General features: G+C 56.1%; 1 protein-coding gene across 8 annotated transcripts in view; it reads right to left on the reverse strand.

The window, feature by feature from the left end:
* Positions 1 to 22,872, reverse strand: part of STARD8 (StAR related lipid transfer domain containing 8) — a 78,936-nt gene that overhangs the window by 23,736 nt on the left and 32,328 nt on the right. The window contains exon 1 of one of the 8 annotated variants that reach the window (XM_069811635.1): positions 21,885 to 22,100. The exons of 3 other annotated variants lie outside the window; for them this stretch is intronic. Coding sequence is in view for 2 of the 5 variants with exons in the window: in XM_069811630.1 (XP_069667731.1) it covers positions 1,983 to 2,139 (157 nt within the window). In the remaining 3 variants the exon portion in view is untranslated. Of the gene's footprint in view, positions 1 to 1,205; positions 1,540 to 1,982; positions 2,549 to 21,046; positions 21,233 to 21,278; positions 21,502 to 21,884; positions 22,101 to 22,872 lie in introns of those variants that run through there. 4 more of the 8 variants (XM_069811634.1, XM_069811633.1, XM_069811630.1 and 1 more) reach the window with 4 other exon arrangements.

Here is a 22,872-nt window from a genome sequence, read left to right on the forward strand (position 1 = left end):
CGACAGGGACATCTCCCTGCAGCCCTTCCAAAGAAAACTACAAATCGAGGTGTAAAATAAAAAAAAAAAACAAAAAAACAAAAAAACCCAAAAAAAACCCCCAAAACCTAAGTTTTGAAAAGCAGCCAAGTAACATCTCTCAGGTGAACGCAGGTCTGTGTACACTGGGGCAGGACTTTCACCCTGCCCACGGGATCTCTCCATCTGGAGCATTAAAGGCTCGGTAAGAAGCCACAGCCCCTTTTACTGCGCCCAGCACCCACCAGCATCGCCCGGGCATCACTCACGGCTCAGCTGCCAGCGGCTCCTGGGGGGGCACTTCCCTCCCCACCCTGCAGCTCACCCTTCGCAGCCCTGGAGCCCTCTCCCCTCTCCCCGTCCCCTCCTTTCCTCTCGCTTAAAACTGCTTTTAAGTAAATCAGCGTCAGCAGACGATGCCACATCCCGCGGCATGGCTGGAACTGCCACCACCGCAGTCCCGGCCAACGCCGGCTGCCGCCCCGGCCACCTTCGCTGCCTGGCAGGAGGTGGGGGTCAGGCTCCCGGAAAGGGATTTTGGCTTGGGCTCAGGAAACAACTGAAGGTTAGGAGGAGCCGGCATGCCGCGTGGCCACCGCGCTTTCACCAGCTTGGTTGACTCCGTGAGAACTAAGCCCAAATATTAAAAAGGCTGCAGATCTATTGCACCTACTGCATCTTAGGCAGGGAGCGGAGGGGTTGAAAGAAAAGCCACACACAGTGTGGCTGAAACCAGCCTGCGCTTTGTCGCATCCATTTCCCCTCTCCTTCCTATCACGCACAGCCGCACCCTCAATACTGGTGCCTTATTTCATCGGGGGTTCAGGGCTCACAACACGCCTAACTGCAGCACCTCTCCAGGCAGGCACAATTCTGTAAGGGCAGAAGGTACAGATCATTTCAAGGAAAAAAAAAAAAAAAATGTAAAGGAAAACCTGGTCTGTTTTTCAAGAAAAAAAAAAAAAAAAAGCTTAACAATAAACCAAATTACACCTCCTAACCCTGCCCTCACCCTGCTGCATAAAAGCCAAAGCAAACTGACTTGCTGCAAAGGAAACACTGTTTTCAAGACATCTCTCAGAAGAAAAAAGGTCATTTTACAGACTTTCCCGTCCCCCCCCCAAAACCATGTTTGCTGGCTGAAACCTCCTAATACAAATACAAAGCTGGGACACGAGCAGACTCACCATGGCAGAAGCTGTTAATCCTGTCTTTGTTCATTGGAAACCGTGGATTAAATGCAGAAAAAAATATCAGCATGACCACTGGCCTCCTTGATCCCCCACCTCAGCCACCCCAGGACCATCCACTGGAGGCGAAAGCACTCCTGGCCAAAGACCTTCCCGCAGGCAGTCAACTGGAGATCTCCGATTTTTCCATGCAGGCTGACGGTACCAAGCTAATAAAATCAGCCCTCATTGACCCTGTCTGCCCAGGCAGCTGTCTAATTTCTCGTTAGAAGCGAACAGGACATCCCCGGCCGTGCAAAGGGCTGAACTGTTCAAACAGCGGGGGTGGGAGCAGGCGGGGAGCGCGCGAGAAAGCCCGAGCGAGAGCGCACATGCACGCAGGCACGCTGCTTAACTGTTTCCAGCTCTCCGTAAGCCCTGCCTGAGCAGCGGGACGGGCTCGCTGCCCCCAGAGCAGCCGTTCCCGCGGCCGGGGGCGTTCCACGAGATGCCCCGGAGCAGGGACACCGAGGTGGCCTGTCCTGGCCACGGCCGGGCACGGAATGCCCGTTCCAGCCAGGTGGGCTGCAGCTTTCCATTGCAACTGGAAAAATTAGGTACCGAGATAATGCTCAAGCGTGACGCTTCCCGCAGGGCTGCATTTTGCTGACACCGGGCTCTGGGAGCGGGACCGGCCGACACTGCTCTGCCATAAGCCGGGAGGGAGGAGAGCGATGGAGACCACCAAAACCCCGTTTCCCACCCCATCAGACATCAACTCATCAAACCACTGACCGTAAACCTCTGCTGAGGACTTCTCTCGGTCGGCTGTTTGCAAAGCGCGGGAGCTGCCAGCCGCTCGCAGCCAGGCAGGGCAGTGCGTGTGAACGCAGCCCTTCCCGTGTGCCGGAGCCGGGAGGGCTGGGAAAGCTGAAAGCAAAGACTGATCCATCACAAATTTCCCAGTCTCTCAAGATACCGAAGAGGACTAAAAGCTTTGGAAGAAGATGGTTCAGAGACAAGAACAGGAGCACCTGCTATCCAAGATATCTAGACTTAATTGCCTAATTTTCTACAGATTCACGGTCTGCGCTCAAGCCATCAGTGCTTCGCCTTGCCCTGGGAGTGCTTCTTCCCTCCGTGCAGGCAGGAAGGACTTGCCTAACTTTTTTAGGCAGACCAAAGCTGAGGGAAACAGCGCAGTCCAAGTGAGAAGCTCTGGTTGACATGGGATTAGTCTCCGTAATGAAAAGCACATTCTCTGCAACTGAACTTCCCCAAGTCGGTGCTTTTGGCATAAATAGTTTACAGAACGAGCTGTGAGATCCCCTCGGTTGAGCAGGACCTGGCAGGGGAGATCCTAGGTCCAAAGCGCAGAAGGGGACAGTTGAGAGGAGCAGGCTGGTAAATACATCTGTGACAAACCTTGGAAAGGAGCGGGATGAAAACACCCGCACACGTGACAGTGAGGGCGTCCAGCTGACAACAGCGATCGCCTTGCAGATGGGGAGGCGTCTCAGTGGCCATCCAAGTCACCAGCGGCCATGTGTAAAATTTCCACCAACACGGGAGGAGTCAAAAGCCGCTTCCAAATGTGATCTCACATCCCAGCGATGCAGGGAAGTACCGGGCCTCAGAGACAGCAGGGCTGCTGCCCTTCAGCTGCTTTAACGGAGGGTGCCTTGGCTGCTGCCCGGTCCAGCTCACAACACGCACTCTGCTAAAGCTGCTCAGGGATCCCATAAAGCTATTTTGACATAGCAGGTTAATGAAATCCCTGAACCAAGAGGTTTTGATCCTCTTGGGACTGAAAGCAAGCACTCCCCTTGCAAAGAGAGTACTGCTAATAGCCAGCAGCGGACTTAGCCAACCGATTACCAGTAATAACCATATTTTACAGTGAAAAAGAGCTTTCTGCGCACACATGACAGCAGACACCAAACCCAGCTGATGCTGCAGGTGCACGCTGGAGATGCGGGATGGTGGTGGCCAAGGTCGGCTCTCCGCGGGAGACACGTGCCACCCACACTCACACCAGCACTGGGACCGGGTCCCAGCCGGGGCGAGGTGTGCAGGGAGGCACAGGCGGGTGCCGCACACGCGTCCTACCCGCTGCAACGGCCTCCCCCTCTACAAGGGGATTTGGGTCCAATTCTCCTCAGGAAAAGCCTCTTCCACCACTGTCCCTGGCCGGTCCTTCCCGTCATTAATGCTACCGTGGCGCCACAGAAGGAAACCAGACCGTAATTTCCAGCTGCAGCGAAAGAGCAGCAGCTGCCTCCCGGGTCTCTAGTCAGCCAACATCTGTAGGTGGGAGAGAAGGGAGGAGAGAGCCTTTGCTGGCTCCAAAGCGATGGGAGAGGCAGCCAGGCGTCCCCTCGTCCGGAGCGAACTGAAACACTGCCCAGGAGAGGAGGCTAAGAGGGTCCCTGCACCTACAGCTCCTTCTGGAGCACAGAGAAGGTCCCAGTGCCACTGTCCCCTTCGCCCGTGGGAGAAAGGGGGAGCTGGCACAGCCTATCCAAGGGGCTCCCTGTGTGTCCGGGGGAGTGCTGCCCGGAGAAGCGAGGGAAGGGGGCCACAGCCCCAGGAGAGAACACCTGGCATGGGGACCTGCGGGTTGGCTTGTTAGCTCATGCTTCTCCTTCTCCAGCTGGTCTTCTCCTGGTCTCTCTGAAGTCTGGCTGTACGGTGACCGAAGGACAGCTGACATGTTTACCAGACATATCCTGATGCAGCTGGTAACAGGCTGGATTAATTCAAGTCTACTAGGTCACACCGTAGGCTTCAACACCAGGTTATTTCTTTCTCACCTTGTTTCTGATTCCCAGTGGGAAACACAATGGCTCTCTCATCCCCTATCAAGGGATACAGCATTGCAAAACATCCCACTCACCCCTCAGCTTGCTTCCTTACCCCTTGGTAGGCAAGACAGAAGAGGCCAGCGCTACAGGCAGGACACCGACCCAAGGACCACTCTGGTGGCTTCTGCCTTCTCCAAAGTTCTCCTCCAGACCACGCTGTCCAGGCGGGCTTCAGCAGCGATGAAAGCACAGCTAATGACCCCATAATCATCACAAAGACATGGAGGTCAGAGTGAAACCTTAGGACAAGGGTGGAACCAGACAGCACGGACCTGAGGTTTATGGAGGTCACCTGAGTCAAACAGGAGTCCACAGCCCTTCCTCTCTCCTTTTTTCCCCTTTCTCCCCACTGGAAGGAGACGGTGCTGGGGCTGGAGTCGAAGCTCAAGGCTTCCTTTTCTTTATGAAGTGAACAGGAGCTGCTGGAGAGAGTAGGCCAACGGACTTTTTGAGAAGTGGCTTTAAAGGATGTCACAGTTTCGCAAAGAGACAAAGGAACATTTCAAAAAAATACAGAAGTCTCCTTGCCAGGAATGTGGGGAATGTCAGGGAATATTACAAAACAGGATGCAAAAGCTGGCCTCAAGCAATGTTATAGACTCATATGCTGGCCTGACAGTCAAGATGCTGAATCCCAATGGAAGACAAACCACGGGAATGGCAGACTCTGCTTACCTGGCTTGGTCCCATCTCTCTGTCACCCACCAGAGAAGCCAGCACAGTCACCTCTGCCAGCCAGCCAGCCCTGAGCCCCTTTCCACGGACATGCCTACCCACAACCCAGACAAAGTCTAAAACGTGGCCCTTTAAGTATAACAAGGCATTTTCTGAGGAGCTGAAGCAAGCAAAGCCTCGTGGGACACGGCCAAAGAGCTTTTTCACATCACAGCAGAGGAATGATCTGAGGATGCACAGAGAGAACGGGACTGGTCCGTAGCCGAAGGATAGTCCTGAAACCCAGACCTTTGCTTGTAAGCAATAGGAAACACTTCTCGGAGATGGTTAAAATGACTCTCTTCTTCAGTTTTGTTAATTAACAAAGTACTTCCCAGCCTTCCAAGGGATTTACAGGGATATGAGCTCACACACCCTTGCACAGCTATTCCAGCTCAAGGGAAGTTATGACGCTGAACGCATCAGAGTCAGCGCTGTGGCTGCAGACAGCAAGGTCAGAAGCAGAGGAAGACCTCCCCAGGGTCAGGCCAAGGAGAAGCCCATGGGTTAGAAGGCAGCAGGAGCCCTAATTCAACACACCAACCATTTGCAGTAGCAGCATTAGAAACAGAGGCCAGTTACTGGCAAAGCAGCGACTTTTGGCAGGAACAGGCATGTTTTTTCCAGCTTCCCTTCCATGTGAAAGCCCCTGCGTAAGTAAAAGAAGATTTGTCACAGCAAGACCTACTTGGGGTTTTCTTGCCCAGCTAAGTGTTGTCCCAACAGCACAATGGTCTCGCTGGTGCTCGCAGCCAGACACAGTGAGGAGTCGTCTGCTGCTAACAGGAGACAAATTCCCCTCCTGATGATGGGCTTATGCGCAGGGCTGATGAACGCTCCAGCCCGCGTCCGATGCTTTCTAGGGGTTATACTAAGAAAATTTTGCCCTAAAGACAGCCATACTGGAATATCCACCTGTGATCACACACGGAGGAAACTCTGCAACAAAACGTCTGCTGCAGCAGCCACACACAGTGGGGCAGCCCCGCTCTCCCCATCGTTTTGGGGCAAGAGGACCAAAGCAAAGGCTATCACGGTGCTCGCTCAGGTCTCCTTGCCTAGTGGGAAACCAGCCAGGTAAAGCCCTCCGCAGGGCTCGAAGCCTGTACGACCACGCGTTGCAGGGTGAGGGACCTCAGCAGCATTGTCCCCGCACCTCAGAGGAGCTGCCCACCCTCGGAGCCCCCCAGGGCCGCCTCAGTCCCATGCTTAGGTGCTTTGCACGGCAGTATTTTACACGTGTAAACTTCCCCAGCAGTCATCTCTGCATCCTTCGGAACAACGCTTTAAAATGTTTGTATCTTCTCAAGCAAGCATTACTTTTCAGTCTCACTAGCGTGCGGCAATTCTCCTGTTGACATTTTTGAGGAAACCTTTGCCTCAGAAAACTTCTATCTTAGAGCTGCAGGCTAACGTAATTTGTGGTAAATCAGTCAGCTCACATCCTTCTAAAACTCATCCGTGTCTGTTTTTATGAGTCACTGATTTTTGACTCTCACATGCATGTTTTCTGAAGGGACTAAAAGCCCTTAATTAACACTCAGTTTTCACAAGTGGTTAGAAAAATTGAGTGCTAAGATGCTTTGAAATGGCAGGCTGTGAAAGTCTCTATTCCTATCCCCTTGCAAAGGGCCAGCCCAGCATGCCGGCAGTCCTGGTCAACCTCAGCATCTTCAGGGGGCGAGCAGCACTAGCCCACCAGCTGCTCGCTATCTGGCCCCATCTGAGACAGCCTTTTTTTGTCTGAAAAAATGCAAGTTCCAGTGCCTGGAAGCATGGATGCACAGCTGCTCGCCTGATGCTCGTCTGAGCGAGCTACAGCCGCGTGCACACGGACGGGCACGCTCCGACATGTGCCCAGCACGCTGGCTCGCACGCGCAGACGCACACACGTGTGCATGGCGATAGTGACCCGTGACCGCTGCGCTGAAGGACTCGCTGCTCTTGCCTGCCGGCTGCTCACGGAGCGTTTCGTTCCTACCTGCCAACAACCTGCCTGCAGACCTGCGGAGGGTCACGGCGTGCCTCCTGGCTAAGATCACCGAGCTGGACCGGAGGAGCTCATCTTTGCTCTCCCCGGCTTTCCAGAGCATTCTCAGAGAGAGGCAAGGGATACGGCATCTCATCCCACTTCCACTGCAAAACGCCCCCGTGTCCATCCCCACCCCGGGCCCTGCGGGCTGGCACTGCAGAGGGATGCAGAGGACCACCCGGCACAGGCGGACGGATGGGGCTTTCTCTGCAGTCCCTGCCCGCGCTCCTGGGAAGCAGCACACGCCATTCCTCCCGCCCTGCGCCTGCCGAGGGGGAGAGGGCTCGAGCTGAGCAGAACCTCTTTCTGTCCTTTCATTTTCCTCCACGCAGCCTACAGCTTCTCCCCTCACACTTTTTTTGCCCTGAGAAAGGTCTGAGGCATACCAAGTACTGGTTCAGGCTATTCATCAAAACAGCCCTGCTGAAGGTGGGATTGCTCCAGGTCTCAGTGCAGCCACCAGCCCACCCTGCCAGAGGACGCCATCCCAAAGCAAGGGTGTAGGATTAGTGGTTGGTGTCCCGCTGACACAACCTTGACTGCTGGTTTACATCACCAGCATCATCAGACAGGTTGAGCCGCACCTGCCGTGCCCATTTTCCCTTATTTGCTCTCCTCCTTCCCAAGCCCTGCCTGCTGGTACTCCTTTCCCTCTGGACAAGGAGCCATTACTGGATAAATTACACATGCCAACTGGCTGGGCCCGAGAGATAACAAGGCATTAACCAGTAGGCGTTCGCAGCCGTCCCGTGGCAAGCAGGACATCCCCCACCAGCTGCTGGCAGCTCTGCACCGCGGCAGGTCCACAGCACCGACCCACCGCGGTGGCCGTGCAGGCAGGAGCTCTGGCAGCCCGTGGTTCCTCCTGCCCATGGCCGGCACAGCCCGGCTCACGGCCAGCCCCAGGCAAAGCTGGAGATGGGGGAAAGGGGAGCAGCGTTAGAAAATGCGGAAAGCGCTGTCAAAGCCACTAGTGCATCATTCAATACCCCGATGGGCTTCAGAGCCTGGCCATGAAGCAAGAGTGCCTCAATAATGGGCAAAACACAGGCTTACGCAACGCAGAGTTATATTTATCCGTGCTATCTCCATGCTGCCAGGAGCCGTTTACGAGCATAGCTCCTGTTGAAGGAGTGGCACCTACCACCAGAAAACAGGTAACTTCCCCAGGTGAAGCAGCTGGGCAGGCGACCGGCTCTGCCAGCAGAGCCAGAGAGAAGCCCAAGGACACCCCGAGATCTCTGTGTTGATTTGCAGTAAAGGAGATTGGGATCTCAGAGGCTTCAGGTCCCAGGAGGCAGGACCCCATCCCGACCCAGGGCCGGGGACTCAGGGAGGGCTGGCCCTGCCAAGACAGATGCTCTTAATTCACCATGTTTTCCTCCTCTCTATGGAGACAAAAGATAAAATGTCAGTGAACCTTACCAAATACTAATCATTGAGACTTCTGACCTCATTATCCTATGCCTTCTCCAACAGCTGTGACCAAAGAAATAGAGACGTGAGACAGGGGCTCCTTTCACAGGACCCTGCCTGGGGGACCTCAGTCCACCACCTCAAAATGAGAGGTGCCACCCAGAAGCACAGCTCTGACGGGGGAGATAAGAAGGGGCAGAGGCAGGGGCTGCTGTCGCAGAGTGAAGGGGTAGGTAAGGCTTTGCATAGCTGAGAAGGGGACAGGAAGGAAAAACGTCAAACCAGAGAGCTCTGCCAAGTGCTTGGCGCTGCTTCCGGCAGCACTTTTGCAAAACTTAATTAATGAGCAAACATCTGCAGCTTCACATCCCGTAAAGCACATTCACAAAAACATGCTCCATTCATGCAAGAAATGAAATAAATTAATTAAAAAAAAAATAAATCACTGCTTCTCAAGCAGGTGGGAAAGCTGTGGAGAACAAGAGCAGGAGAGGCAGGCATCGCCTGCGCGGGCTGCAGCGGCAGCAGGACGGCTGTGCCCCAGCTCCAGGGACGGCGTGACCCCCGGCACGGCTTCCTGCGCTGGAGGAAGAGGTCTGGGGCACACCCAGCTCCTCTCGAAACAGGCTCTACCGACGGAGAAAGGCAATCCACCGAAAATTCGCCTTCAGCCAAGTCCCAGCCTGCCTCCACCTCCCTGCTGCCCAGAATCCTTCAGCCACTCGCAGCCCGCTCGAGCTGCAGGCTACGTACCGCTTTCTTGCAAGTCCAAGGTCACGGCTCACAGCATCCGTGCGCCCGGGGAACGGAGCACGAGGCACAACAGCTTCAGCTTACCAGCAAGCTCTGACTTTTCTCTTTCTTGGCCGTTTCTTCACTCCCACGCTACATGTCCTGCCACCACCACAGGGATCTCTCCCAGTGTCTGGGGACTGATCAGGGAGGACAGGACGGGGATTGACGTGGGCACCTCACCCATCTCTTTGAACCTACATGCCAGAGCAGGAGCGTGCTTTCCACCAGACACAAACACATCCTCATCCAAGCCCTTCAGCTGCAAGAGGACCCCCCCCAGTAACTTCCCGGCTTCATCTCCGTGTCACTCGTGGTGGCGAGGCACCCAGAGGAGAGCAGCAGAAGAGCAGAGGACCATGCAGACCAGGATTCACTCCCACCTGTGGCCAAGAGCACACAGCCAGGGAGGAGCACCAGACCAGGACCCACAGCTCTTCTTCCCCAAAACCTCTGCTGGGGCTCTGCGGCACAGAGCTCCCAGGGCCCCGTCAGCCCACGGAGAAACCAGACAGTCTGGGGAGACACCTCAGCCGCCTGGCACACAGGCCACCGTGCCACCCCACAACCAGGGAGTCTAAAATGGGAAGGATGAAAAGGCACGCACCCCTCTCATGGCAGGTGTCCTCGCTCTGGGGACCACGTCTCACACTTTCTCTAAAAATCAGAACTAATAGTGTACTTTAGAGAATTACTATACCCCACAGTGCAGGTTTGTTTTCATGATGGGGGTCTTGGAGGACAGCAAACATGGCAGCCGTACCAGCCGGGAGGGGGGGGCAAGGCTGCCCTCCCCCCCCAGCACCCACGTCTGTGCTGCAAAGTGGAATTTCCAGCTTTTCACCACCACAACACAGATTCCACCCACCACCCGCCTTACCAGGCAGTAACGAGAAGTAAGATCAGCCTCCTGTTTCACCAATAAACACTTCTGTCATATTTGTAGCAGCTATTCAAGAAGCAGATCACTGTTTTCTTCAGTCACATTTCCTATTTAACCACCCGATGAGAAAATTAATTCACACCTTTTTGCTTTCTGGATCAAACGTTTAAAATCAGACCTAACAGTCAGCTGGCATTTTTCTGGCTACTGAAGAGAGAGGGTTTTGGTGTGAGTGCTTGCACAGCTACAAATCTGACTGAGAGCAGTCTGCAGGGTTTTTAGCCAGAGAAACTTAACATGCAAAACCCAAGGGGAAAAGAGACCAGGGCACAAACACAGCCAAAGCCAAATCCTTTTGCCTCTGACACAGGGACAATTTTGGCATTACTCATGCTGCCCCAGATGAAGCTGGATGATCGGGACACGCTGAGCAAACACGGTGCGGCACGCGCTTCTGAAGGCTTTTCTTCCTCCCGCTCCCTTAGAGTGGGTAACGCCGACTGCGGGCTCGATGGCTTTCCAGCAAACATAGCCTTAGGTCTCCGATTCCCAGTGATAACAAAACATCTTTAAACAAAAGTCCATTCCGTTCTTCCCAATGCTTTCTATGTCACGTTTGGCAGAAATATCCTGCATCAGTGCAAGGAGCGCCTGGGGCTGCCGACACGAGCCCTGGCCAGGCTGCCCACCCACCACACCGCAGCCCCAGCTGGAGCACTGCCCTGCGGCAGCACCGCCAGCAGGCACCCAAGGGTGGTCTCCAAACCCTCCCTCTCTCCAGTGCCTACGAAAGATTTAAAAATTATGTGGCTTCTTTTGTGCTGGGAATAATCCTCATCACACTGACCAGCACCACCTTATTTCATTTACCCTCTCTTCCCTGGTTCCTTGCTCTTTTGCAGTCTGGATGTCAACCATTAGACCAGCGGTTATCTTTCTACCTGGCCCAGCACAAGAGAATCCCAGGTTGCAACCAAAATTTGAAAGAGCAGTGCTGATACCAGTACCGTATTTTTTAACTGCTCTCTGTGCTGCATGTCGTCTCCATTTCAACAGTGGGCACCTAGTCACGGTGCTGAATCCCATTCAAACATAAGGAATCCCAGGAGCAAGTATCAGCAAGGTGGCTATTTGGAGCACACACTTGGTGTGTGTTCGAGCAGAAACGGCACCAACTGGGCCCTCCAGACAGAGTCTTGTTGGAAGAGCGGACACATACTGGGAAACTTGAGCATCCCTTGCTGGAGCAGCGGCCAACCGAGCCAGCAGCAGCCTCACAGCAGGCACACTGCCTTGGTCACCTGTGCAAAGAGGCAGCTTCCAGTGAGCCTCCCAAACATTTTCTGGAGGCTATCTACAGAATACCAGTGTTCCCAGTACAGCCTTTTCACACCGCCACATGGCCAGCAGCATTTCGTGGCTGGGACCACTGCTCCTCGGGTTGCCAGAGCCGAGCGACACTACCAGTGGCCCCAGCAGAGATGGGGCCAGGAGCCAACACGAAACAATGGAAACCATTTACAGAGCAGGAAGCTGCATCTGCTGGATGAAACGCTATCTTCAAACAAGACGTGTTTGGATAACTCCAGTTTCATAACTCGCCTCTTCCGATGTTAGGAAATCACAGTAATAAAAAGAAAACAAAATGGGGGAGAAGGAACTTGGCATGGGGAACAATGGGAGAATTGCTTGAACCACGATGCTGCCTCGGAGGTGAGCCCAGCCTGCTGCGTCTCACCCCGGGGCAGCGGGGCTCCGGCTGCAGGCTCCAAGGACCTTGCACGGGAATTAAGGTCTAATCAAGTATCAGTGGAAAAAGAGTTAAATCTGCACTATGGACATCAAGAGCACAGTAAATTTTGGTGATCTTGTATATTACCACATTTGCTTGATTGTTTTTGTTTTTAATGGAAATCAAAGCCACCTTGGGGGAGGGAATTAGACAGAGGTCAGAATTTGGGGTCCAGCAGCACTTATCTTTATCATCTTAAAGGTAATGGAAGGGATGGTCTTAAAGGGTGGAAGAGGATGGCAAGTCACCTTTTCTTGGCATAGACCACTTCTTGGGCAAAGACAGACACCTATTTTCTGGTGTTAGCAGTGCTGAATAATGGTGTAGACCAACCTGCCTGCTCCATAAATTCCTGCTAATTCCATGCTAACCTGAAAACCCTACAGACATTAGAGAAGGACTTAACAGTGTCTTAGTAGGTCACTTACTTAGCAAGGAGAAGCAACGAGAGGGAAGACAAACACAACAGCTCCTCAGCTCCAAGCCCAAGGCAGCTGCTCTCTGACCCAGCACAATGCGAATTCCCATCAGACCTACTGCCTGACAGCGAGGTCAGCTGAAATCCTTACTCCAAATCACACTCCCCAGCTAGGGGCAGCTTCATTTTCCAGAGTGCACAGTTCCCCTCTGACAGTTTTTGCAGACAAAGCAATAAACAGCCCTCACTCTCCATCACCCCACGAGGCAGAGGGGAGCAGCCAGCCCATCCTGGGTAGATCACCCCACGGTTCGGCCGCACCACAGTGGCCAGCACGGCACGGCACAGCACGGCACCCATGAGGACAGCCCAAAGCAGATAATCCCCCTGCACAGTAACTCCATTTTGCAGAGGAACACAGGGCAGCCGCTCAGCCACCTGCTCTGCACAGCCCCCCCATGCTGGGTGCTGGCCCCTGGCTCCGAAACGCACTGTGGGGGCAAACCAGCCACGAGAACAATGCAGGGGGGATTGCAAAGGCAAGGCTTGGTAACGGGATTTTGTTCCTATTTTTAAATGCTGAGGCTTTAATGTAAATCAGGGCTGGCTGCTCCACCGACAGCTTCACGCCGTCCTGTTTGCTCTGACTCGTCTGTGCAAACGGGTGTTTCGGGACACGGGGGACCCCGCTTCGACAGCCGGCCGGTCCTGTGGCCACCGCTCCCGCGGCTGCCACCTCGAACAATTTAGGACAAGGAGCCAAAAGCTGAGGTCACTCAGCTCGGGCCGCCGGACCCCTCCCCAGCACCCACCTCCTCTCCCCACCCGCCCCAATCCAAATATAAACTTGCTTACAGGAAATGCCTTAAAGAAAAGGCACCTCCCTGAGTCCCGAAGAATGCCCAGAAAATAAACTGTCTCTGGACATGAAGGAAATGGCTTTTTTTTTTAAAAAAAAAAAAAAAAAAAAAAATCACACTGCAAAGCAGCTTTAACCCTTTCAGTCCCTGCTGCAAACTCAGCTGCACCTGCATGCCTCAGGCTCTCAGGTATTTCAAGGTGTCTGTGCTCCAGACTGGCAATGAGAGAGGAGCCGCCTGCCAGAAGTCCCTGTGTCCTTGCAGCATCTCCAGGTCTTGAGCAAAAATGGACCAAAATCCATAATCCAAATGCAAACTCTCTTTCTGATAAGGAAAGCACCAGACCCTCAAAACAGGCTCATAGCCTGGGACCGACTCTTAATTTTCCATAAACACAGGCTCCATTCCTAAAGCCGCTGGGCAGAGGAGGAGCTCACACAGTTGTTCGCATTACTGGAGGTCCTGCATCGGCCCACGCAGCTGGGGAGGCCGGGGGGGCTGCACCTGCGCCTCCCCCTCCCCACCCCAACCCCTTCTCCAAGAGCCCTCCCACGGGGTGCATTAGTCCCCAGTCACCTACAAGGCTCCCTAAGGAAGTGTGCTGTGCCGTTCTGCAGCTAGAAATGCGGTTCCCGAGCTTCCCGCAGAGGGCAGGGACGGGGTCCCCGCGTGCAAACTGCCATTAGAAAGCTGCAAAGAGAAAGGCAAAGCGGCGTGGCCCCAGCCGGCCCCCGAACCCCCGGCAATACTGTCCCCCAAAGCCAAAAGCTCCCACCCTGTGCAGGCATAGCACCGCGTCTGCTCCAGCTGGGCTGGGGAGCAAAGCGACATGTGGGGGCTTAGGAAGTACAAATGCTGTTTTCATACCAACATCCCTACACAAAATACAAGAAAGAAAAAGAAGAAATCCAGGAAACCCAAGACACGGAGAGGCAGCTGTCTCAAAACAGTCAGTCAAGGAGGCTCCAAAGCAAACAGCCCGGGAGATCCCTCTGACCAACGCGCCGGTGTGGTGGCACGGGCACTGCCGTGGGCACGGGCACTGCCAGGGCTGCTGGGGAGGAACGGTAATGGGGCAGGACCAACAAGAAAAACTTGGTGGCAGGATTTGGTAGTGTCCCCCTGCATTCACAGGTCACAATCTACAGAGAAGGCAATTCTGTGATCTCTCTTCTACAAGAGAAGAAAGCTGAGGCAAAGCCTCTCCTGAAGCAGAGTCAGGAGCAAAGCCAGGAGCACAGCCCAGCTCCCCGCATTCGCAAAAGTGCTTCCCTTGTCCCCGGACCGCAACGCCTCCCTAAATGTGCCCCTTCAAAAATGAATACTCAGGGCTTTAAGTCTCAGATGCACAAAGTAGTTTGATACAATTCAGCTGCTGCTGCAAAATGCCTAAAATACTTGTTGCTTTTTGGTTTTTTTGAACAGCAGCAGCACTGGAAAAGTCGTGCTGCAGAGGTGTGTGCAGGCCCTGGGCGTGGGAAAGGAAAGCAGCGGGGTCAGCTTCCACTTGGCTGGAAAGCAAGTGTCCGCCCGGAGCACAAGTCAGGGGTTCAGCACGAGATCACGCCTGCCTCCCGAGAAGAGAGACAATTTCTGTTCAGTCTGTGATTTCTTGTCTCCTGTATTGAGGCATCCAGCAATCCCTGCAGGAGGAGAGCCTGCACGAGCTGGCAGTCATCCTGGAGAGTGGTAACAAGTGCTTTGGAGAGCTCCATAGCAGAAGGATGCTTCTGCAATGGGCAAGCAGGGTCCAAGAGAGCAGGGCTGTTCTTCTGGCTCTGTGGAGACAAGCTGTACAAGGAAATCCAGAGATCACGTAAGCATTTTGGTATCTCAAGCCTCTGGAGATGCCCACATGGAAGGTGTTATGGAAGAGCAAATCATGCAGCAGACCCAGCAGATGTCCCGTCCGGCTGACGCTAGCAGTTTTAGGACGGACCTCTCCAGCAGCTGAAGTCTGCAGCAACGTGAAGTGCACGGAGGCATGTACTGGGAGCGCAGCCGGACAAACCGCGGGAGCCCCGAGCACTCCCACTGCTGTACTGCGCCTGGTATACATTTTACTGGGACAATAAAAGCACCTCTAAACTTAAACGGTCTTCAGAGCAAAACTGCTGCATGCGCTTGTCTCTGTTGCCAGCAGCAAGACAGCAGCTGGAGTTTCACCTCCCTCAGCCTTTGGGGACGGGGAGCCATGGTGTCGGCCGAGAGCCCCGACTGCTGCCCGAGCAGGCGGCCGAGGGGATGCGGGATGCCGGCACTGCTGCCCCATCGCTACCTGCTTGGCCCCACGTCCCCGGCATCCCAGCACCCGCGCTGCCAGGCTGGCAGGGCACGTCCTGCGCCTCGGCAGAGCAGCTCCAGCACCTCAACAGCAGGCACCCTCGCCGGCCGTGGACTTCGTGCTGCGCTCACATGCCTCTGCTACAGGACAGTAATTCCCACTGGACTGGGGAGGAAACGATGCAACGTCCTACAGTGGCACTTGTAAATCATTTATTTGGACTTCAGCTTAATTTCTGCAGCCCTCTTGTCATACTACCAGCCCTGGACGGCCTACAGGATGGCCACAACACAACACTCATCCGTTCTCCTGACAGGATGAGGCCCTGGGAAGACAAACAGCAGACGCACAGGTACCTTCCTCTGCGATTCCCAGGCAGCCACTGCCAAGCTGGCCTGGAGGCAGAGAAGATTTAGGCAGTGCAGAAACTAATGAGGCCATATAACTGTCCGGCAAGAAACTTTCCCTGCTCCAAACTAGCAATAAAAGATCAGAATCAGAAGCATTTGTAATGGAAGATAAAAAGATTTAGAGATGGGCACAAGGATGCTGAATGAAACAAAAGGGAGGGGATACACCGCTGCTAGGGACACGCTGGCTTTGCCATCGCCTGTCAGGCCAACGCTTACCCTCCCATCGGCAGGGAAGGGGTCCCTGGGCTGGAGGGGAATGGGAGGGGGCTGAGGGGACCTGGGCAGGGTGGGCAATGAGGCACCCCAGCACACTGCAGGTACTGACAACCTGTCTTCTTATATACACAATCTCAGGTGCACTTAAGTCCTTCAAGCCTTTTTTTTTTTTTTTTTTTAGAAGCCCATTATTTTTAGCTGGGGGAGAACCACTGCCTCCTAAATTCTTGCTGCTTCTGAGACACTACCATAGCTCCCAGGACTTTATTCCAGGAGAAATGATACAGACAGAGTTCATGCCCAGCCCCAGCCATTAAGGACAGTGCATGCCCGTGCCCGGGAGGCTCACGCCAGTGGCTCTCACCAGGGCACAGCCTCCCCAGGAGGTTTGCTCAGGAAGGCATACAGTGGCTGCGGAGCAATTCTCTGTCTGGGAAAGCGAAGCTGAAGCACCGGCCCTGACTGCCCAGATGTCCTGCTCTTGCCCAATGACACTGATGAAACGAGGTCAAGTGCGCTCTGAGTCACCGCTGAGCATCACCATCCCACAGCCTCGTGACACCTCTGCCTGCCACTGCTCGTGGCCATTTCCAGTTTCACTGGAAACTAGAGCAGCAGAGGGAATTGACCCCCAGCCGCCCCTCACCAGCTGCCCCCTGAGCAAACCTCCGCCTGCAGCCCCAGGAACCACTCCACCTCCCTCCCCAGCCCGACCCGCCACCCCCAAGCTCAGCTTTTAGCCCAGTGCTTGCAGCAAAGCCTCCTCGTCTTCAGTCTCTCTTTTTTTCTTCCTTCTTTCTTTAAACGCTCGCTTTCTTGTCCTCTCTGCCAGCGCTTCCTTCCCCAGCCCCAGGCTGAGCTACCAGCTGCCAGCCACCCCACTCCGCAGACACGGGTCCCTGGTGGGAAGGCAAGGGGATGGGAGGGGGGCAAGCCCCCCAGCCCCTCTGCTTCGCTCCCGCACAGCCCGCAGTCGCATGGAAGAGGCTCGCAGCTCAGGGACGGATCCCTCCATGCTTGCAGATTTACTGCCTTGGCCCCACAAACGCCCAGTTTCCAGCTGGCAGCCTGCCGTGGGGCCGTCGGTTTGACCTCGTCCCCCCAAAACAGGCGGCAGCAGAGCGGCTGGAGCACCCGGCGAGGGGTGCGGCGGAAGCGTTTTGTTGCCATTCCTAGAAGGAATGGGGAGAGAGCACGACTCCTCTGTGCTGCACCACACAAAAGGGCATTCAGAAACTGAACTTGTGCCCTTGACGGCAGCGAAAATATTCTTGTAAAATTCACGGCGAGGGGAAGAGAGGGAGAATAGAAACCCCATGATCTACCTTTGCAAATAAATCGTACTTGAGCGGCGACACGCTTGCGGGTCAGAAGCACCCTCTCCCGCTGCCACCTGCATACGCTGGCACGGGCAGCGCTGGCAGCATGGAGTCCTTAAATAGCAGCGTTAATCACTTCTGCCCCAGCAAGCTTTGAACACAGGCATCAAAGCCTGCTCCCAAAGGGCACAGCGAGCCTGTGAGCGGCCCAGAAGGCGCAGGCTCTCTGCAGGCCCCGCATGCACATGTTGCAGTCAGATGCTTTTCACTCCCAGATAAAGGGCAGGAAATCCCCCGGCACACCCGGGCTCCGGAGCGCTGGGCCCCTTGGGTTCATCGGCGTGCCATCCCGGGAGGAGCCGACGAGCTCCTGCTCCCAATTAAGCAACGAGAGGCCCAAGCCTTGGCCGCGGGGTCCATGGAAATCCAGATGTTCACCCCGGGACCGCGCTGCCCTCCAGCCCGTGCCGGCAGCTGGCTGTCCCAGGAGTTATCCTGAGTGCCATGTCCGCCTGGGCACTCTCGTCACATTGGATAGACGGGGGGGGGGGGGGGGGGAGAGCAAAGAAATAGCAGACCACGAGGCTCATCCCCTCCTGCAGCACCCCTGGCTGTGACACTGTGAGCCTCCGTCTCGGTCCCCCCAAGGCGGGCAGCCCGGCGGGGGCAGAGCCGGCGCTGGACGAGGCTGAGCAGAGACCCCTCGCTCTGCTGCTGCGGGGCTCGGTCCCCAGCTGCCGTACCCCCCCTCCCGCTCTCCCCACACACACAGGTCAGCGGACCCGAGGCTGACATTACATCCATCCCAGTGACCGCCCCAAGCTGCCACTGCCTTCCCTGCACCGAGCACGGCAATCGCAGTTGCAGCAGCAAGCGTTTTCCTGCCGCCTTAGCTCCCAAACCCCGCACGACTGCTAGACCCAGCTCAAAGAGACTCTGCTAGGGACCAGCCTGCTCCTCAGCGGCTGCATCTCACGGACACGAGGTGTGACGCCAAACCGCAGCCCGGCCCCACCTGGCCAGCCGGTTTTGGTAGCCCCGAGCTTCCCCTGACCAGCAGCAGCAATCCGTGACACAGACCAGGACACCTCAGTGGGACCTGCGAGACAGACACTGGGGAAGCCACAAAAGGGGACGGCTGAGCTCAGCCATGGGACAGCACAAGGAACTCAAGCTGGAAAAGTGCCTCCGTCCAGCGGAATACCAAACGGTTGAGAGCCCCCCAGGGAAGGTCCCTCAAGCTGCCGCGCTTGTTAACGCCCGTTCCCAGCACCAGCTGTTAACGTTTCCTCTGCCTCTAACTGGCACTGGGTGACAAGCGCCCTTTTCTGATAAGGGATCCTTCAACTGGCTTGACAAACCGCTGCGCGCTGGGCGAGCGTGCCCACGTGGTGCGGGAACCCTGTCGATTATTAACTGAGCGGCAGAGGGAAGAGCAGCGGGCTGGCAAGACACCCGCCCGTGGGTGTCACAGCTGAGCGACCAGCGATGGGGGCTGGATACCCCAGGACCCGGCGGGAGCTGCATCCCACGGGCTCGGGGTTGGCACCCAGGGTCACTCCTGGGGGAGCACCGGCCAGCGGAGGGACAAGCACGGAGAGAGGCAGAGCGAGGCCAACACAGCTCCACACTGCCAACAATCCCTCATGTGGAACTGTGCAAGTAACGTGCCAAATTAATCAGGACAGACAATGAAAACCCGCAAGCCGTCACTTCCTGCACCTAAAAAACGTCTTGCTGGAAATGTTGAAAAGACCCTGTCCCTTTAAATTTCTGCGCCCAGCCCTGGCAGCCTGGAAAAGTTAATATAATTATCCGGAGGTGACTTTCAGAAAGGCTCACACAAGAAGGGTTATTGTGGCTCAATCATTAACTGGGCGGGAGACCCCCGGCCTTGCTGGAATGTGGCCTCATGCTGCCGGACCTCTCCGGAGCACACGGGAGCTCGGCACAAAGGTTAACGGACTGCTCCTCCACCCAGGCCACCAGTCCCTTGGAAGGCTCCAGCCGCTTTCCGGCACGGCCTTTCTTCCAGCACTAAATCCAACCGAACACCTCCTTCCCACTTCCCGGCGGGGCAGGAAGAGCACGCGGATAAAGGAAAATTGAAAAACGAGAAGACCCGACTTCCACGCAGACGTCCCCACCGCCACACATGCCTCAGCTCCCACCTCGGCTCACCCCAGGCAGTGCCGACAGCACCCGTGGTTTTGAGGTGCTGCTACTCCAGGTGGCTCCTCTCGCCTCAGCTTTCCTCGTGCTGCGGCACGACCGGCACAGCCACGGCAGGCTTGGCAAGAGCAACGGCATCCCAGACTTCGCAGCCCGCATGCTGCCCCTGAACGCCTTTTACACCCACAAAACCAGCTCAGCTTTCATCCCTGGGCTCTGGCAATACATTTCACCAAATCTGGTGGGCAGAAGGATAGAGCAGAGTCTCTGTTATCACGCTGGCGGAGTTGGAAGGAGATACCCGTGCTACATGATGCACCGCTGGGCCGGGGAGACGAGCCCTGGAGCAGGGCAGAGGTCCCGCTGTCCCACAGGACCCTCCCCAGCTCCCCACGCAGCCGGGGCCGCAGTGACCGTGCCGGGAGGTATTTCCTGCCTCCGCAGCCTCGCTGCCGGCACTGCTGCCTATATTTGGAGGATTGAACTCCCACATACATCTGAATGCAAAAGCCCTTCCAAAACCATGCAATGTGCAAATGCAAGTCTGCAAACTCCTGCAACAGGCAAACTGTCTCGGGCTCTTCAAGGAACAAACAGTTTAAGGAAGGAGACTTGGTTGTCCTCTCTACTGGGGGACAATTTACCCTGTTCCCCAGGAGAGCAAAACCGGGGCAGTGCCTGGCATCCAGCAGCTCTCCCCTCCTGCCTCCTGCCGCTGCTGCCAGGCTCCGCTGCCGCAGAGAGGGACCAGGCAACCTGCCCTCAGCACCCCCCACAGCACCTGCAAGGTTCGGCACCGGCCAACTTGTCGACTTGCTCCTTCGCTGCAAAGTCACGCAGCAACCTCTGCTACGCCCTCAGGGAAAGGGCAACCTTTCTTTCCCCTACTCGACTTCAATTGACTTTGAGAACCTTCAAATCTTTTTGAAATTAGTACAAAAACCAAGGGGAAGTACTGAAGTGCCCTTAGGCATAACCATATTTTGTTCTCTTACGAAACTGAATTGCTGGCAGCCTGTCCCATACATACGCTCAGGTTTGGACATTTGAGGCAATGCAGACAAGGAATGCTTAACAGAAGCATGGTTGGATTTATTCAGTTGGTCTTTTATTAGAAAAGTATTTCTCAGAGGAAGTGCAAGTACATGAAGAGAATGTGAGCACCTCCTCAGAAGCAGGTTTGATACCTGTTCTGCACTGGGACTGGATGTTTTGTCACATAAGGAAATTATGGACAAGCTTTTGGCAGAAGGGTGGGACCTAATTTTTTCCCTACAAGTATGGAGAGAGGCTGACGGGTTTTGAGCTGAGCCATGCCCCCTGCCCGGCTCACAGCGAGGAGCAGACCCCACCAGCACACACATGCAGAGAACAGCGAGGGCTGCAGTGCCTGCTCCAGCAGCACTGCTACCTCTCTTAACCGCGTTTCAGTTAAAATGTAAACAGAAGAAAAGCACATTCATTGATAAGAATTCAAGTATGCACATGGAAAAGAATGCAGACTTCTGCCAATAATATCATGATATGCGCTCTGACATCCTGGGACTATACGAGGGTCTTTAAAAGAAGAGGCTCCCCTGCAGCAAGGAGCCGTTCCAAAACACAAACCACAAAACCAAATGCACAAAGAGCTGGTGTTTAAGTTAGCCACGATCAAACAGCCTCTGAAAAAACAGCCGCTCACCTTGGCAGCACGGTCTGACAGATTACTGCTAGTTCACAACGTGACAAACGGCGCACGCACGGCAAACCCATCCATTTCTACCAAAGCCAAAGGTCTCCAGAAGAGACGATCGACTGGTAACACGTGCCCATGGTGCCGAAAGCCAGAACGCAGAGTCCAGCCTCCCCCCGCTGTAGCGCAAGGGCCCGATCCGAAGCCTCCTGACGTCAACGCAGTTTTTCCATGAACTCACTGACTCTCTGGATCAGATGGCAAAGCTCTGCTTTTCCAGCCACCGGTTTAATCGTCAGTAATCCCAGGTAGAAGAGGGGTGAAGAGGAGCCCTGAGAAGATCTGAGGAGCCCAAAGCCCGCAGCCAGCCCATTCGCATCTCTCCGTTCGTTTAGCGACGGGTCTGCCGGCAGCGAACAGGCAGCGGCCGCAGAAGGAGCCAGGGCAGCCTCACACGCCGAACGCGGTGACTCCCATGGAAGCAGCGGATTCTCACCCCATGCGCTGCTGTGACTCAGCCCGGGAATGACGGGGATCCACTAACAGCTCGAGTATGGCAGGAAACGTGGACCAGCTCCGAGCTTCTCCTCCTCCCCGGCTACAGCACCAGCCACCTCGTACCGGCAGCGCGTCTAGCCGGACACACGGACACCCGGGGCCGAACAACCCCCCGGACGGCACCTTCCCTCTGCTGGAAGCGGCTCCATCTGCCAGCGCGGCCCGAGCAGCATCCTCCGGAGCTGCGCGCAGCAGACTGCCGGACGCTATCTTCCCAAATTCGCCCCCTCCTCCCCCCCCAACACACACACAAACACCCCCCGCACCCAACCGCAGGTTTCTGATTTACCTCCGGGCTGTGCCGCGCCCCCGTCAAAACCGCGCTTCCTCGGGGCGGGGGGGGGGGGGGGGGGGGGCTGCCGAGTCCCGGCGCGGGGGAGGAGGAAGAGGAGGAAGGGGAGGAAGGGGGGGGAGGGTGCAGGACCCCTCGGCCCCGGCGCCGCCGCGGGCTGGGGCTGCTGCCAGCCGCCGCTCCGGCTGTTGTCGGTGTGAGCGCGGCCGCCGCAGGTGCGGGACCCGCCGGCGCGGGACCCGCCGGCTCCGCCCCGGGACCCGCCCGTCGCCCCCCCCCCCGGGACACCCCCCCCGCCCCGCCGCTGCCGGCGGCCAGCTCCGGGCTGCGAGGCCGGAGGTCCCGAGGCCGTGTCCCGCACGCCAAACCGCGGAGCCGCACCGGCCGCAGCCTGAGCGAGGGGCTGCCACGACACGCGTGAAACCCGTCACGATCCCAGAGCCCGCCCGCGTCCCGCGCTGCCCCAGCACCCCGCTGCGTTCAGCCATCGCCCGCCCTCCGCTTCCAGACCGGCAGCAGCAACTGCAGGGACTGGTTTGGCCCCGGCTTCGCGTGCCGGACCGTGGGCTGGGGGCCCCACGGCTGGGACACCAAACAGCTGCAACCTCCCCGCCGGGCTGAGCGCCCACGAGGGTCCCTCGGGCTGTTCCCCCTCAAAGACGAGCCCCAGGACAGCTTCTGGACACGCCCGGCTGTCCCTAGCTCTCCCTGCCCATCAAACCGAGCAGATGGCAAAAGCCGGGGTGCAAGCCGCAGCAAGTCGCCAAGAAGCTGCTCTCGTGGGACTTGTTTCCTAAAAATGCCCCTCTCACGCTGCAAGGGATTTTCTTACTCGGTAGTTACTCCTCCGACAGCACAGGGTGAGGAAGATCCTCTCCACGGCGCACACATCTCACAACCTGTCTCCTGGATCCCTGACCCGTGTCATGTCAGATAGGACCAGCCACAGACTATTTGCAAGAAGGTGAAGGAGAAAATGGGGGAT

This window comes from Haliaeetus albicilla, chromosome 23 (genome assembly GCF_947461875.1).
Source record: "Haliaeetus albicilla chromosome 23, bHalAlb1.1, whole genome shotgun sequence".
In the NCBI taxonomy this organism is placed as follows: domain Eukaryota; kingdom Metazoa; phylum Chordata; class Aves; order Accipitriformes; family Accipitridae; genus Haliaeetus; species Haliaeetus albicilla.